The following is a 17,660-nucleotide window of genomic DNA, read 5'->3' as shown; positions in this document are numbered from 1 at the left end:
CCGCTTGAAACTCAAGATTCAGCTTCTCCGGATGATCCAAATCAGCCAAACTATTCATCGTCAACGACATACTCTGCGCTGTCATATTCCCAACGCTCTTACCGGGCCTGACAGTCGTCGATAATTTGCCCGCGTTCTTCGTTTTCAATTTACTTCTCGAATTATTGCTTCTAATAATCGACTTCGCAGCGGTAGGTCTTCTAACGGTATTGCCGTACTTCATCGAACTAGACGTTGAAGATAACGTCGACGGTAACGTTGTTGTTACAGCTGTAGCAGCGGTTGGAACTGCGGTTGCGGTCGTAGTCGCAGCTGTAACCGTTGCCACTTCGTCTGAGCTTGCAGGCGCTTTAACGATTCTCGTTGTTGTCGTCGTCGTTGTCGTTGTTATCGTTGCCGTAGTTGTTTCTGCCACATTTGTACCGGTCGTTGCTGTTGTCGTAATCGGAGAAGCTGCTGACGTTAGTCTCGTGGAATTTAGTTTCGACGCACCATTGACCGTGGACGGTGTTTTTGTCGTGTCGTTAATAATTTTTTGCGTCATGGACATCGTAATCTTGTTGGTAGGTGAAGTAGTGCTAACGCTTGAAACTCTTGCATCGGGTACGGGTAGATTGGTACTCGTTGGTGTACGAAACTGACCAAGATGTTCGTTCGTGCTGTCGCGTGGTCGAAATTCCATTGCTGCTGATTTATTAATAACGTCGGTCAATTCCAATTTCGTCGTGACAATGTCGTTGGCTATATTATCGGTTTCTTCGTCTGGTGCTAAGGTGACGAAAGGCTGAGGAGTTATGAAGCCCGTTAGGATGCTGAGATTCACGTTTGGATTCATGAAACTGGATACAACCAGACGATCCCGGTGAGTCACTAGCCAATCGAGGTCCGTACGCCATATTGTTTCTGGAAAATAGGAAGCATCGGGTTATCGATTAAATAGGATTAATCGAGCTGGTATCCGCATTGCGCTCCATTTGGCAATCTCTACAACGAGTCGCTTCGGTTATAGTTCACGACTTTGACGGACGTTGATCGAACGCGCGAATGCTTTACGCGAGTCGTAAAATTATAATAAATAATAGACAGAAATTGAGAGATGGCGTGTATGATGCATCTAGGCAACTACACGTGTTTCTAATCCGTTCCTCAAAATATTATCTGTCTCACGAAACCAAAGAAATGCCCGCTTATATTTTATTTCTTCAATTACGTACGTAAAGATACGAATTTACATACATGCGCGCAATCTGATAATTTCGTGTTAATCATTAACCAGTTCCGCCCTGTGGTTTCGTGTTTTTGATCACGGATCGCGTGAATAGATCCCGCAGCCGGCATTACGATAGCGCCAGAAAAAGAAGAGAAGAATTCGAATATCTCGGAGTATGAAATCATCGAGCATAAGATAGTTTCTTTTTTAACGAGGTCGAAGAATACCGTGTACGAGGGTTGAGAATTGATTCGTTCTAAAAAAAATGGTATATCTTTTCCTTCCTTGGTTAAGTGGCTCAAGGTGGAAGGATTCGAGGAACGAGAAATCCTGTAGCTAGCTGTGTGCACACACCTGGCCGATCAATACACGAACCAGAACGTAGTCAGGACGAAGTTGCCCCGTTACATTCCAAACGCCCCTTTCTCCATGCGCGAATCGTTTTACCCCATAACGATAGCGATCTGAATCCCAAGCGCGATTCATTGATCGTCATCGACTCGATTGAAATGTTTCAAATCAATGGAAACGACGAAGGCACGCGCGAGTGATGGCTTTAAGCTGCAAGATGCACGGTTAAACAATTACGGATGAGATCGGCCTAAACGAAGATACGCGCGAAGCTAGTGTAGCTTCGGATAGATTTTAAGTTAGTTTCTTTTAGATTACTCGAACTGCAAGGTAGTAGGGCATATTCAACCAGGAAGAAACGCGTGTTCGGACAAAATGAAAAATATCGTTGTCTTCTTCAACGTAAAATAGGAGAGACAACGCGTTATCATGGTTATCCTGAAATATCGTTCGAATCGTACAACTGTCCACAAAAATTAATCATGTTGCTAATGAAAAGCGAAACCATTCAAAACACCCGTCATCGTAATTGCGGAACACGAACAGAAACAGCGATAGGTGTCGGTCGTTACCTTTTGGCAGAAATCCAGCGTGTATCAATCTAGCCTCCATGAGCAGCGAGGGCAGCAGGAAACACATGGCTGTGCAAAGGTGTACGAAAGCAGCCGTGGGACCTCCGTGTCGCCATAAATTATTCGCCAAACCTGCGAATCGACAGCACGGGAATTGTGTAGCTACAAATGGTTCTGCTTTCTATTCTTCGTCGAGCGAAACATCCCAGCTTGGATGTTTGACGGAGAAGAGGACATAAACCGGGATGAAAAATACATGGCACGTATACTCACTGTGGTCAGGATTGTTGGTAAGCAAGGACGAAGGCGGGTCGCGTGAACAGGCGCTCAAATGACGACCGAGCTTCACTCCATCGTTCGCCAGGTTGCCTAGCTTTAGGAAGGCCGCGCCGAGTAGAACCGGCAGTAGGACAACCCCGGCTCCGGCTAGCACCAGACACGCGTATAACTCCACCTTCGGCGGTGGAGCGTCCGCCGGCCAAGGTAACGATAAATATGCTGCAAATATAACCAACCAACCTGTCATGTCGAAGGTATACAGCGTCTCGCGAAAGTGTAGTAGAATTAGAAAATTTAGAGATGGTACGTTTCTCTCGTTCGAAAATAAAATAAAGTTGTTTGATTCTCCGAACAGTACGTGTCATGATTAATATCGATAATCAAAGTTCCACTATATTTGAACATTACGACGATACGAACTTTCGCGAATATATTACTCGCGTTACAGGAAACTATTTGGAACTTAATCGATATTGTAACTGGACACGGCTATCGTGATCATATTGGTAAAGTTCGAAACAGAACAGAAATTTCCCGTTAAAATATACCAAAGCTTGGATCGTGTTTCATAGAGCGTAATAATTTAAAAAATCCGTCAACGCCAACTTGGAAGTTTGCACGTTTACAAAAGATTTCCATAAGCGTTGAAATATTTTCGCGAATCACTGTACGTTACTGCACTACGTATTACGTTTCTTCGTGAATTACGTGAATTTCACGGAAAGCCAAGTTTCCTCTTTCGATGCAAAAAACGACGATTTCACTTACCGGCAAACCTTTTTGCGTATCTCAAGCCGATGTAAGCTTGAAAAGCGACCGCCAAAACACCGTACCAGACGGACCACAAACTATTCACGTGACCTCGTATACAAGAGTTTCGTCTAGTAGACCTTCGTGGCTTTTTCGCTTTGTTGGTAGTCGTGATACCGCTGGAGTTTACGCTGGACACTATCGGAAGCGGTTTTAATGGCTTTTTGCACTTTGCTTGATTTACCTCGTTATTATTTTCGTAACCCATTAAGCTTCCCGTCATTGACATCTTGTTCTGAAAGAGAGACGTTTCGTTCGTTCATCATCGAATTCTCGAGGGCGGGATATCGCGCGTGAAAAATTGCACGCGTATAATTTTGCAATTTTTCACTTTCAGATTCGGGACCCGAACTTTCCAATGGCCGTGAAGTCGAATATCGATCCGGTTTCAAATATTTACCGAGTATTCTGCTATGTTTCTAGTGTAGGCGTCTTAATGTTTCGAAGGAGTTAGTTTGGAACAATCGATGCGGAGCTGTGGCATTTTCGGAGGTGACAGCGCCGCCTGAAACGTAAAAAGAAAATCGAATTATCGGATAGTCCAATAGCGTGAAAGAAATCAAGCGGATTGTCGTCTTGTACGCGACCCGTCAGAACGTATAGCGTACGATAGAAAACGAGGACTCACGGACGCTGCAGTGATCGAACCGTGAAACTGACCGGACTTACCTACTTATGTTACACCTATGTATACTACGAGGCACACGCACAAAAGTTGTTGCCCGTCAACGTATATACAAAGCCTGTTGATTCGTTCGTACCTAGCATCGTGATCTTCTATTCGAGCTATGTAAGTGGCAAAAGAATGTGTCCGAAGAATACCAATACGCCATTGCTCCGACGTAACTAAATTTTGATATTTATTTTTTCTCGATCGATAAGAATTCAAGGAGAATTCAATAAGAATCGGAGAACGTTCGAAACGATTAAAAAGACAGTTTAAGAAGATATTGGATACTTCTTGATAGACGGCGGGTAGCTACAGTACAAAGACCGAGACGAAGACTTAAACGCGCATTGTGCATAAACGGTATCGTTTGAACGTGGAATAGACGAGAAAGGGGAAACTGACGCGTAGGGTGTGAGCATTGTTCGAAAAGTTGCGGAGAAAATTACGCATCGTGTCTATCCGCGAACAACTCGATGCTTCCCCAATCGTGAAACCGACAATGACGAAGCGCGGGAAGAAGAAAAATGATCGAGCGGCTTAATGCTTACCGACAATCGCGGTAGCGAGTGGTACAAAAGGGTCGAAACAGAGGAGGACCAGCGTAGCGTGGTAATTCTAGTGCTCTTACGACCACATCTGCCTCTCTCTTTCCCTCTTTTCTCTCCCTATCGGCTTTTTTCTTGCACGCTCAGCTTCGTAAAGTCGTTTCTTTTCGTTTCTTTGACGAAAGAAGCCGTTTTTCCGAGATGATTACTTTGCAGAGAAATTCTTTTTTAGTCGGATATTGCTCCTGATCTTTTGCTTTGCCACGGCATTCAAAAGAAGGAAGCGATACCGTGGAGACGGACTCTGAAGAGGCTCGGTGTCGTAACAAAAAGAAACGAGTCTTTTCATTTTCCGTTTGATACGAGGTCGAAGGAGAAACAAAGACAAAAAGAGAGAATCTATTATCGTAGAAGCACGATCGTACCGTAATCTCACTAGGGTTGACCCACTTGTCGCGAACGATATTCGAACAAGCTGGAATTGGAAATTTCGATGATCGATAGCGCGCTTCTTCCTACGATAAGATTCGTTTCTCTATTTCTCTCCCTGCGTTTTGTTATTCCAGTTGCTTCATCGTCGTTTCCTTCCTTCGAAATTTTTGTTTCTCCAATTCTGACAAATTGGCAACTAACGCGTTTCCTCTAATTACGCGAGAGAAGTTTCCCCCGAGGGAAAAGCAGGTACGGAAGAACGGAACGTGAACCGATGGTCCGTCGGTGAAGTTGGACAAGACGAATGGTCGTGAGTGCAATGGAAAATCGAACACCGTTCGGTCACGGTGTAGCGAGAATGAAAAACCGTGTAACTCGTAGATGGACTTTCCTCCAGGGAGAAGGACGAATAAAACGAATTCTGGCTGTTTGTCAAAATTTTCGCGACTACAGCTCTTCGGTACCATTTGGCGAGGCTACTGGCACAAAGTGATTGTGTTTTTCGACGATCGTTTCCGAGCAAGAAACGACGAATGTTCGCGTAAAGAATTAATATACGGCATGAACGACCTTTTTGAGCGTACAATAAATGTCGAGGGATGGCCACGCTGAACGGGGAATTGGCTGTTTAAATATTTTTGCGATGTCGTATCTCGGCGTTGAAATACTTTCTCGAGATACTGTGCATACGTAATCGGTCAAACTGTCAAAACGATCGATCTACTCACCGAACGGAGGAGAAGAACCGCCGTCGTCGCTGTCGCCGTCACCGTCGTCGTCGCCGTCGTGCTGCCCGTCGAGTTAAGCGACGAGTTAAGCGACGAGTTAAGCGACGAGTTGCGCTTTGAACGCTATGCGGATCTGAAATGGAAACCAAAGGTTCTTTCAAGTTTCTATAAACGAACGTACGAATGGATTCCAGCCACGCTCGCGAATCGATTAGCCATTGTCGTTTTCACTGTTGAACAAAGCGATTCGTTGATCGATCATTCTGCCTCGCTGAATTTCGAGAGTATATGAATAGATGAATTTAATCCAATCCGTAGCTACTGTTGTTCGAAAATACTTATATTCGTCCCGTCTCTTGTATCCAATTTTATCCATTATGATTTTTAACGGGAGGAACAAATTTCTGCTTATTATTATTATTACTACTACTACTACTACTATTATTATTTATGTATGGATGGCACGTTTTGTTACAAAAGAAAAATACAATAACATAACGAATCGTAAATGGGGCGAAAGTATCGATGAATTACACGCTGCATTTCCAACATTTTTCTTAAGTACAGGAAACGATTCGCAACAGAAGTCTAATCGACGGGCAAATAAATTAGCAAGCGCGATTAACGCAACTGCTAGAGGCGCAATTGCATCCGCGTAGAAAAGCGTAGAAAATTAGGAATCTCCTGAAAGGCTCGCATGGAGCAACTTAATGATCTCAAGAACCTCTGGATACTCAATGTAATGATTTACGATCTTGCATACGAATATGGTATTTGCTATTTAGGAAAATACGGAATCGCACAAACATTTGCACATATCGAAACAACGAACACTACCTGCATTGAAATTGCACGAGTCTTAAGTTTAAACTATCGCGCGGATTATATCATCGTTGGAGTAATTCCGGACAGTAAGGTAGTTGGCAAACACGACTCTCTACGCTACATATTTTAGCAGCACCGTCAACAAGCAAAGGGTGGTTTCTCTTAATTAATTTGCATCGGTTAACAATCTGAAGAGGTCGTTTATCTCGTGGCGAGCATGTTCTCGCGTGTTGCAACGTTACATCGTGCTGTAGCTCGTTATTTCCGTTTCCGGAACGTCTGCGACATTCCGAGACAGCTACTTACGTGGCTGTGTCGGCGAGGACAGCCGGAACACCCTATTAATCCTATATATTCCGTACATCGCCTGGCAACTGATTCGACCTCGTCTGTTCTCCCGCTCTTGCGTTCTGAACTCGCGACTCGTCTTGTTTTGCGATTCAAATTAGTCGAGTTTCTTTTCGTCGTCGGTCGACCAGTCGTAAACAATATCGAACCGAAACTAAGGTTAACGACAGGTGAAGAACGAGATAGCGAAGAACGTGCGAGAAAGGTCCGTTCTCTGTGTTCGCAGGGCATTAGCCCGCGATTGCCGTTTCATGCTCCCGTCAATCAACTGCCTTTCGATCGGTCTCCGCTCTTCCCACCAATTCTACTCGGCCTATCCTCCGTCTGTCCGCCCTGCTCCCAACGTCGGGGATACGAACGACTTCGTTCATTTTTAATCAACTTGACGCCGTGCATTTTGTCAGAGATATTGGGAGACTGGCGATCGTTTGCCAGGATCGGACGAGTTTGGCCTTTAAGAGAAGCTGGTTTAAAGCTAACGCAAATCTCATCCTCGATTATATCTAGGCACGATTCGAAAGAAAAAACGTCTTTTTCGCTGAAATTATTGCGCGTGAACACGCGCGATGCGGAGACAAGGAGAGGAAGGTTCGTTACGAGGCAGCGAGGTATTGGGACGAACAGCGACAGGCACGCCGATCGTCCTTTACGGAATGCAATATCAGCCGAGAACGGGAGAGCCGGTCGTTGGATGAATCCTCGACCTGCATTCGGTCTCGTCGAGGACAATGCATCGAGGTCCCTTTTGTTTGTCGGTCAACACCGAAGGCATCGATGGCAGGAGGAGTAGCTGGCAGGCTGCCAATGGCTAGCTCACCACTGTTGCCTACAGCGTGCGCTTGCACCAGTCAGAGGCATCGACACCTCAATTATCGACGTCAACCGATCTCGCGTTTCAACATCCCCTGAACCGTTCGTATTTTTGCTTGTGTTTGCATTCGTTTTCTCCATTACCCGTTTGCGTCCTCGTCTTTGCTCGTGTTCACGATGCTCGTCTAGTTCTCTTTCTTTCTGCCTCTCGAGAGAGAAAGCGATAAAATGAGAGGATTAGAAGAAACGCGCAACGAGTCGAAGATGGTAATATTTCAGCGAAAATCGTGTTGGATCGTTGCCAGGGAACATTTGCTCTCTGTAAAATTTCGTCCTATATTCAAATCACGATTTCTCTCGGTGGTTTTTCACGAAGACTAAAAAAGGACTCCGCTGACTTTCGCGAAAGTAGATCTAGCGTCCAAATTAACCCATTCATATCGTACGAACGGCGTTTCTTTCTCTTATCTTTTTTATCTCGTTATCTGTACGGGCTTCGTAATGTACTCTTTCGAATCATCGTCATCGAACGTGAACGCGATCTTTTGACGACTTATACGTAGACAGAGGACGCTCGTTGGAAAGTGAAAAGCACGTAATCGACTATCGATCTTTTTCACCTTCACGTTCGATTTAATCGCGAGACATTCACCGCTGAAAGTACGAAACGAAGTGTAAAAAACAAAACTCGATACAGGTATTTCGCGTGCGTTTCACCCTGTCGTGCACGTCAGACCTTTCAAAAAGGTCAAGTACGAAATATACTACGATAGTTGGTAGTAACTTGGCTATTTACGTACGAAGGGTGACATTTCTGGTTACGCATCGTGTACACCGGCAATTTCCATATGCAGCTCCGTTTTTGCTTTCGTTTTATTCGAAACAGCACCGAAATAGCTGGATACGCATGGCACGATATAAACTATAGGCTATAGACGCTCGCGCGACCGTAAATTCCTGCCGAATTACGTTGCTGGGCTGGATTCACGAGACGGCTGAGAAAAGCCGAGGTCGACGATGCATCGTAATCGTAATCGTCGACGCGTCTATTATCGTACGAAGCAGCCACGATCGTTATCGGAAATCTACGGTTCCCCTCTCGCAACTATTTCATCGATTTCATACAAAAAGCTCAGACGTTGAATGGAATAGTCCTAGGCTGACTATAGCGTTTTTTCCCGTATTGTTCTCCGTTACTGTTACATAATTAGGCTGCAGATTTTTATACGTTTATGAGAAATTTAAAAATACGAAAATATACAAGCTCGTAAATAGCTAGAAACTATAGAGCTATATAACGTGGAAAAACGTATTATGTATCCAAAGTATAGTATCCTTTGCGATATCTAATAAATAAAACAATTTCCTATCCAAGTTCCAGGCGTTTAATTATATTCGTAAAAATATGAATGTCCATAAATATTCGTAACGCCATAACGATATTTTCTTCGTCGTCGTAATTACTTTGAAAGCAGATGACGGTGAAATATCGAGGGAATGAAATCTAATCCAAAAGCGAATTTCGAAAGATGCGTTCGGAAATAGAAGAAAGCGGCAGGCACCGTATGTTTTTCTTCGAAGAACGTCGATATTCCCGCATTCTCTCTCCGGTGTCTTAAATTAAGCATGCACTTCGAATTTAACGCAGCGAAGCGAATAACAGAGAAACGGCGTCACGTTCTCTGACTCCATAGCCGACAACGACGTTGTTCGTCGTCGAGAACACGACGACAACGACAACGCGACGACGCTTCCTCGAATACGAAATCCTTCCTGTAGACGAGTATGGAGTATGGAGTATGGAGTTGCAAGTTGGTCACGAGTTTACTTTACGCGGAAATTTCTAAAGCACGTTCGATCGCGGAACCGATCGATGCTCGGTCGCAACAAAGAAACAACGAACAGGACGAAGCGAGCGTGTTGCTGGCGCGATCCGCACGAACCTCAACCGGAAATCGATTTTCTATCGAAACGTCTACGTTTCAATGCTTCGTGCCTGGCGTAAATGTTGCCATCCTTGTCTCGCGGCTTCGAAAAACTTGATTTCCTACGTGTCATTCGTTACTCTCTGTCGATATAGCCATAATACGCGTTCATCTACGCCCTCGTAACAACGCGTTTCATACGCAGCCGAGATGAATTTTCTTTGTACGCGCGTATCCATCGGCGATTGATTTTCCGAGATCGATCACAGCGAACGTTCGAGAAGCATACGACGGTAAATGGTACGAGAACCGAGCTAGCAAAAAGAAGGGAGATGTATTCGACGTTTTTCTAAATCTGTAGCTGTTTGGTCCGACGAGGTATAGAACGATAAACGAATAACAACGGAGGAGGATCTGTGAACGAAAGGCGAGTGCGTTTTACAAGCAGAGCTATTTCTAGATCGGAAGGTTCAACGGAATCGATGTTGAAATTACGTTCAGGTTTTGGTGCGTACAACCCCATTCATAAGTATGTTAGAGACTAAAGAAGAGATACTTTTGACAAATTGGTACAAAGTTACGATATCTTTTTCTCGGTGTTACTACGTCGTTTGAAATGATAAACCGTAAAGAGATTGGTATATTCGATGCTACGATATGATAATATTACCGATTGTACGTGTAATTGAGTTTCATTGAATCAAGATTTTGGTCAAACTTCTCACACTCGGTATCAATCGGAATCTTCCATCGTATTTGTATTTTTTCAATGAAATATAGACTAGAACATCGTAGAGTCAGCTTTTCCAATTGCTATCCGCCAACTTTTGTTGTACATTCGCGATTGTTATCTTACTGAATCCAAAACATCGATCGATCAACCTAAAAAAGCAAAGGTTCGTCGAAATCTGGGACGACCGATCGTAGGTGGAGCGGCGTAATAATTTATGAACGGGAGTGTACGCACTCGACTTCCGGTGTACGCGCAACGAATGCTTGGAGGAGAGATTTTTAGCATGGGCTCTAGTTCCGAAGACGAAACGATAAACGGGCTAAAATCGTTGGGTGCAGGTGCTTCCGCAACGGTACGGGAAACGCAGCTGCCCGGAATGTTTCTTCGCGTCGCTTCTGCTCGGCTTTCCCCGGTAAATCGATAGAACGAGGTCGACCGCTGCTCGGAGGACCGCGATTCTTTTTCTCCTTAGCTCCGCGCGAAACCGGATGAAATCGGAGCCTTCGATTCGGGAAAACGAGTACCAACGAACATCGAAATTTTCTTTCCGAACCAACCTAGAAGATCGAGTAATAATTGCATCGCCCTCTCTTTCGAACCTAACCTCACCCTATTACATCCGAATGGGTGGAACGCTTTGTCATGACAAATCGAATCGACGCGATGCGGTTCGTCTCGATGACTCATCGCTCTCTTCCTTTACCCCTCAAGACATTCCGAAAGAAGGAAGTTTCCCAGTTTTCCGCGGGGTTCCACCGATGACTCACCCTCGAGATTCACCCTCGATTCGACGTTTCAACCAACCGCCCCTACCACGGGACAAGCGAAATTGCCTTAGGATGCTGTTACAGCGAAAGCTTGTCGTACGAATTTTCAAGTTCGTCGACGTCGGTTTGACGTACACCGCAAAGTACGTATCTTTAACTTGTTAACCAAAGAAAACGAATTAATTGATCGAGCAAATATTCGATCGCTGGATCATTACGATTCTCTCATCGTCTCTTTTCTTGGTTTCCCATCAAAATTGCGACATCGAGAAATCTTAAGCGACGTTATACTCTGTTTGTAGCCAGAAATAGTACGGGTTGAATTGTAGGAAAAAATCGAGTTAGTCGATCGTGAGATAAGAAGAAATTGTTCCACGTTGTTCTTCGACTCTTAAAAGATTTTTTAGCACGAGCTTTTAATTTTTGAATGGAAGCGACGATGATTAGCGACCAACGAGCAAAGTATCATCCATCCTTCGCCCCTTTTGTCGCATTCCCTTCTGACAGTCACCGGCTCTCCTTCTCTCCCTCCAACGTTTTATTCCTTCTTGCCGCACACCTCCCATGGCATCCCATTCAATCAATATCCGATGCCGCACACACACACACACACACACACACACTGCTAAACATTGGGATCTAAACCCCTCATTTTCACCGAGAATTTCGGCAAGGTCCATTCTCACGCGAGTATTACGCGATTAACGATCGATCGTAACGACGTACGATTATAAGAAGGTGATACAGAGGTGTAACTAATGTACACGTTTTTCCCGATATTGCTCGGAATACATTTTTCTTACTTTACAAAGCGTACACGCGAGATAAGGTAAAAATAATAACTGTTAGTTGGTTAATCTAAAAAGAAGAAAAAAAGAAAAATGTTGCTATTATAGCGATATCGATAAAAAGTATAAACGATATAAGTATAAACGATGCATGAATATTGGGTTAAAAGCGGATCTACTTTGCAAAATATAATTTGGAACTTATCGAACGACTAAATAAACGTCCTAAGGTCGACGAGATCCTTCGTCGGACTATTCGCGAACGTGCTAAGACAACATGGGCTTACAGTTGTAGAATATCGACAACGGTTGCAGAGTACGATAGATATCCGACATAATATAGTTTGGAGTAATATAGACGCAACAGAGACTGCAATGGTGACGAGAGCATCGATGTTATTCGATAACGAAAGTAGGTACGCAGTCGATGTCAGTCTTCCTGACAGTCTTGCTTAGCTTACGATCGACTGTGACGCGGCAATTATCGTGAATTTCGCCGTGGCTCGGTAGGGGGTTGCCAGTCGGAATAATTTGAAAGGTAAGCGATAGGGCAGCACGCATACGTGCTCAGTTGCAGCAGGCGGAGCAGACGTATTCGACTCACGGAGTCATAAATTTGAAATTGGAGGAACTGGGAAATAGAATTTCGTACAAATATCGTTTAATCTCGCGGATGTTATGACTGACCCGACAGATACATGCCAGACCTTTTTATAAATATTTTCAAACAGAACAGCTCTCCGACGAACAACTGCAACAGAGTTGGCGCGAATATCAACATCCCTGGCTGGTATTTTTACGATATCCGTTTGCCATATCTGTTCGACAGAATGTAATACACGTTCGTTGTTACGATTGCCTCGCGTAATTCCGATCGATCGAGTAGCCGCGACAAACAAGGTTCGTCGCTCTTCGACGGATTAGATCGGACATCCAACCTGATCGTGACTTCCTTCGTGGATTAATATGCCCCGGGAATATTAATGGCTTTACGAACGTAATTAGTTTTGTGGCGAAGGGATCGGATTCGATCAGTTTCATCCATTCATCGAGCCGTTTCCGCAAAAGACGGTCGCCTACCGAAAGGGGAGAATTATCGAAACGCCATGGAAATGCGAGGGTTACGAGAATTAGCCTTGCCTATCGAAAGTGCGAATAGCTATTTAAACGTTTGAACAAGCGATGGTTGTGATATATCGATTGGTCTCTGCGTTTTTCTTATCGCCTCTTTCGGTCGACCGAAACCGAGAAAAATTAAACCTCGACGATTCGAGGGACGTGCGACATTTTATCGCCAGTTGTGAAATTCGACCAATCGCGGGGAGACGCAATCGCGAGGAAACACGTCAACGGGAGTCGTAAATTCCCGTTACGACGATAATGATCGACGCCGCGAGTAGATCGATCCCCTGATTTCCTTTAAGACAATAGGGGTGGTTGAATTAATATAACTCCGTGATTTGCAGTGTTATGATTATATTTTTCTCCAACAACTTCGTTTAATCACACACGATAGTAACGTCGTTGAGTATGAAGATTGCCTGGATCTTGATCAGATTCTGACTGCCAATCTGATAGAGGAAGGCTCTCGTGTCGTAGTCGATGTGGCGATTGATCAGATCCGACTTTGACTGAATCGAATCAACAGAATCAACCGAATGACCGAATGAGGAGACGTCGACTGCTTGACTCCGACTGTCTGACTTGAGTGGCTTGAACTGACGACTGACTCGTACTGACTCGAACGACTGACTGTGAGAGCTATGGGAACTCTAGGCACCGTGAGAGCCGTAGGAACTCTCCGTCGAGGCTAGAGAACCTCTTCGTCGGAACCATAGAGAACTCTGATGTTCGTTCTGATGTGATTACGGAGGAAAGCTCGGTATGGGATTCCCATTGGAACGAAGGAAGCTGATTCGTTGTTCGTACTTTTCGTTAGGAAAGGTGAGGACAAGGATCCGCGCTACCCATTGGCTAAGACGTTAACGGTTGAAGTTGGGATATGGAAGCATCCTACCGGCATGACTCGTGGGAAAATCCAGACATTTCCAGTCTATAAATGCCTGGTTTTCCCTATCATATAATTAACAATTTTTCCCGTTATAACTACCAGCTTTCTCCGTAATCTTTAAACGTTCAATAGACCTAAGGACCTTTTTAAGTACCGGCTATAAACCCAAAATACTTGCAGGATTCAAGGTTCCTGCAAGCTAATGAGACTCGGTTTATGGTGGGCCTTAGGTTTATGGAGGGTTTCTCTAACGACGCTTGGGCCTTGACGGTCAGACATTAAGGTACGTCGAGCGGACTTTTTCACGCGACGTCACACCAGTGACTCGTAAATTAAATTCAATGGGTTAAATTCAAAAGCTGTCCGTACTACGGCTACAGAAAGTATTGGCACAATGGAGTTCTCTCTATTTTCTTCTTCTACGCGTATATACATTTCATTTTCGCACGAAACGTCACGTTATCGTTATCGTTATTGTCGTCCTTATCGTTATCGCGCGTCACATTAAAATACTACCTTTGAACTACCACAAAATAATCGTCAAAAGCAGAAAAGCAACGAAACTGTACTTGTCGTATTTTTCCTTTGCGATTCTCCTATGGTAAAAGTAAAAGGAATCGAACGAAATGAAACGTCGAGTTCAATTAGGAGGATTAACGAGCGACGTGATGCGAGGGCACGCACGTTCTCTCGCCTTGACCGTGTCTGTGATTAAACGAGAGCACGTGCATAAGTACGAATGTATAGAATTCGAAGCAGCGCGAAACACTCGTTGCTTCGTTCCCGTATAACTTGGTTTCCGGGCGTGCTGAACAGCTCCCAAATACGATTAGCGCAGGCTTTACGAAACTTGACGCGCTCGTGAATCCCGTCAGGGGGATGTTATATTTGGTTACGGCGCGTTGCTTTCGTGTCCATCGAATTCGACTAAAGAAAACAAAGTTTGCGTACCGCGCGGCTCTAATTTTCACCATCTGTTTCCTTTGTCTTCCACCCTTTGGTCGAACCTTTCTCCGTGAATCATTATCTTACGATGTTTTATCACGTCACCCGCCATACTCTACCCTATCCTCTATTTTCTTATCGTTTCCTTCTTCCCTGTAGTATACTTCCGTATAACGATCGAATGGGACGTAACGGATGTAGATAAAAACACAAAACTACATGAACCAACCTACGCATCGGCAAATGAAGGAATAAAACCGAGTGAACGTTTTTGGCCGCGCGTATATACAAAGTATCTTGAATTTTATCCCGTGTAATTGAATAGTTTCTCCCGCTAAGAAAAACGCGTTTCTTTTACTTTTTCCTTCGCTCGGCCCCTTCTCTTCAAGGTTTTCGAGCGATCGTCCCTTTCTCGCGTTCATAGTAATCTCGGATAAAATCCCAAGTGATTGCCTTCCGTTTTCTACAGTCCGACCAAACAAGAAAAGCTGCATATAAGCTCTGCTTTTCCTATATGTATGAGTGTGTCGCTGGAACTGAAAAGTCGTAGCAAATATCGGTCTCGACCGAAAGGAAAACCACGGAGGAACGAAGGGAAAGGACACTAGCAGTTTGTAATCCGGATAGAACGATAAACCAAACAGATCGTGATACGGAAAAGAAGAAAATATTAGACGGCGAATGTTCCCGGTCGTATCTACAAATTTGTATTCGAAATGCGGTAATTTTCGTGATCTTCTGTTATCGTTATCCGATGCATCGCAACGATCGGCTCGTTACGGTTCGTGTCGTTAAGAAAAGGTTTAAAATAAAAAGATGGTAGTACGGCAAAGGTGAAAGGAAATAGGATATTATTCTTATCGCCCCTTATAATTGCAAGCTAAGGGATAAACAACAGCTGCAAGATATAAGCGGAAGCTCGACGTATATCGTATATCGTGAATCTACGAGACGCAGCAATCATTGCTGTCGTTATAGAGATACGCAGGAAGAAGAAGTATCTCGACATATCGTTTTCGTTAAATCGTAAGAAAGAAAGGGGAGAAAATTAGGATATTTAAAACTCTTTATCGCGAATGTTGCGTTACTTTTTAATAATCCGTCAAAAACTTTCCTTTGAACGCGATTGACGCGATTAAAGAAGATTCGGTGAACGAAAAGTCGATGCGGCAGTCGGTCGCGTTTTCAATTTTCACGTTACGGGGCAAACGATGTTTAACGCACTACCATTATCGTTGGCTTTGACGTGGCTGTTAAACGCGCAAAGAGAGTATATTTCGCGAAATTTTAATGTTCCCATAAAAGATCGTCCGTGCTGTTTTATACGACGTACATACACACAGGCGGTAAATTAATTCGCGAAATAAAATACGCAGAGGCTGGAAACCGAACCGGCACGGCCGCTAGCCGAAGGGAAATTTGATTGATAGGAACTGAAGCGACCATCGGAAAAGCACTTTAGATAATTGGATACTGTTAAATCTCATTAGGTAAACCGAACAAGTACATAGTTACTTGTGTACATGGCGACAGCTTGATACCGTGCACATAGGTTCGGTAAATTCCGACGCGATATTATCGTATAGAGAAACAAAGACGTCGATGGTTAATTTCTGATACTAAAAAGCCACTGGGTCGATCGTATCTCCGCAGAGGCACCGACGATCGCGATGGTCTTTGTACGTTCTATGAAAGCATTATTTTCGTTAAATAATAGTCATATTCGTTGAGGTTATATAAGTATAAGTATAAGTACTGGCAGCGTTACATTGCAACAGAACTCCGAAACCATGGTTCTATGGGTTATTTATATAATTACGAAAACTGACCTGTCTATACCCCGCTGCATCATCTGTGCAAGGCATGTTCCTAAAAAGGCTATGAGGCTGAGAGGACCTTCAAATTGATTTATTGCTAAACAATACTTAATGACTTCGATGACTAAGAAAACTAAACACTAGAGCAGATATTGAGTTTTCCTAAAAGTGAGAAATCGCTTCAACTATATTTACTTAACAGTTTGGAGATGCATTATACTACAAGAATATTCGCTGACATAAGAAAACAAATATTGTATTAATACAATGTCAAAACCTCAAACTAATTGATTGTTCGTTATTATTTATATAATTATTTACTTGGTATAACAAACGCGCGAAGTCCCTTTCCAACTCCAACCGAAGAAATCGACCAAGATCATTTCGCGTTATGCTAATATGTTATAGGCACTTTATTTTACTTTTATCGCTATAAAATCCGGTAACTTGGAGGTGAAACTTGACGTAGTTTTATTTTAATAAAAATAACCTTACGCTGTAGCGAATGATTCTATTTGAAAATATAACTTTGATAGAAAGAATTCGGTAAATCGTACATCGAAATATATCGTTGTCGAAGCAACACGATAAAGCGATGGTTTGGAAAAATTTCGTTCGGGGACAGCCGGTCAACGGTCGATACCTTTAACCGGATGTTTCGAGCGAGCATTGCAGGGTTAAACGATAGTAACGAGTCACTTGGTACAGGAGTGGGTGTTGTGTCACGCTCGTAGGGTGATATTAAATACGGGAGTATCGAGTTGCGAACAAGTCGAGCGTGAACGGCGCAAGTAAATGGATCCATGTACGATGTGTACTCGTGAAAATCGGCAGTGCTTACGGCGGCTGTTACGCCAACCAAAGACAGACTCGTGATCGAAGTTACACTTTGTCGAACCGACATTGTAATTTCTAATCGCACAGACGTAGTTACTTTCATTTTAAAAGCTCGTAGATTCGCGGAAATTTCGTTTTGTTCTTTACATTTAGTTTTCCATTTAATCTCGATTCAAGGCTATTGACTTTTCCTAGCTGCATACAAATCTAACTTTGGTCCAATTTGTAACGCGCTCTTAACAAAAAATACGAATGCA

At 43.7% G+C, this 17,660-nt stretch overlaps 1 protein-coding gene across 6 annotated transcripts in view; it reads right to left on the bottom strand.

Annotated features, from left to right (window-relative positions):
* The window catches only part of LOC100650887 (protein tincar), a 38,625-nt gene that overhangs the window by 10,867 nt on the left and 10,098 nt on the right, over positions 1-17,660 (bottom strand). For 5 of the 6 annotated variants that reach the window (XM_048408129.1, XM_048408133.1, XM_048408132.1 and 2 more), the window contains exons 2-7: positions 5,598-5,730; positions 3,623-3,727; positions 3,181-3,457; positions 2,407-2,631; positions 2,134-2,265; positions 1-903 (exon numbers count right to left, since the gene is read on the bottom strand). In XM_048408129.1, the coding sequence (XP_048264086.1) occupies positions 1-903; positions 2,134-2,265; positions 2,407-2,631; positions 3,181-3,451 (1,531 nt within the window). In that variant the 5' untranslated portion in view covers positions 3,452-3,457; positions 3,623-3,727; positions 5,598-5,730. The remainder of the gene's footprint in view (positions 904-2,133; positions 2,266-2,406; positions 2,632-3,180; positions 3,458-3,622; positions 3,728-5,597; positions 5,731-17,660) is intronic. The other variant, XM_048408131.1, reaches the window with a different exon arrangement.

This window comes from Bombus terrestris, chromosome 8 (genome assembly GCF_910591885.1).
Source record: "Bombus terrestris chromosome 8, iyBomTerr1.2, whole genome shotgun sequence".
NCBI classification, from domain to species: Eukaryota; Metazoa; Arthropoda; class Insecta; order Hymenoptera; family Apidae; genus Bombus; species Bombus terrestris.
The sequence above is the reverse complement of the archived record's forward strand: the minus strand, read 5'-3'. Positions and strand labels throughout refer to the sequence as shown.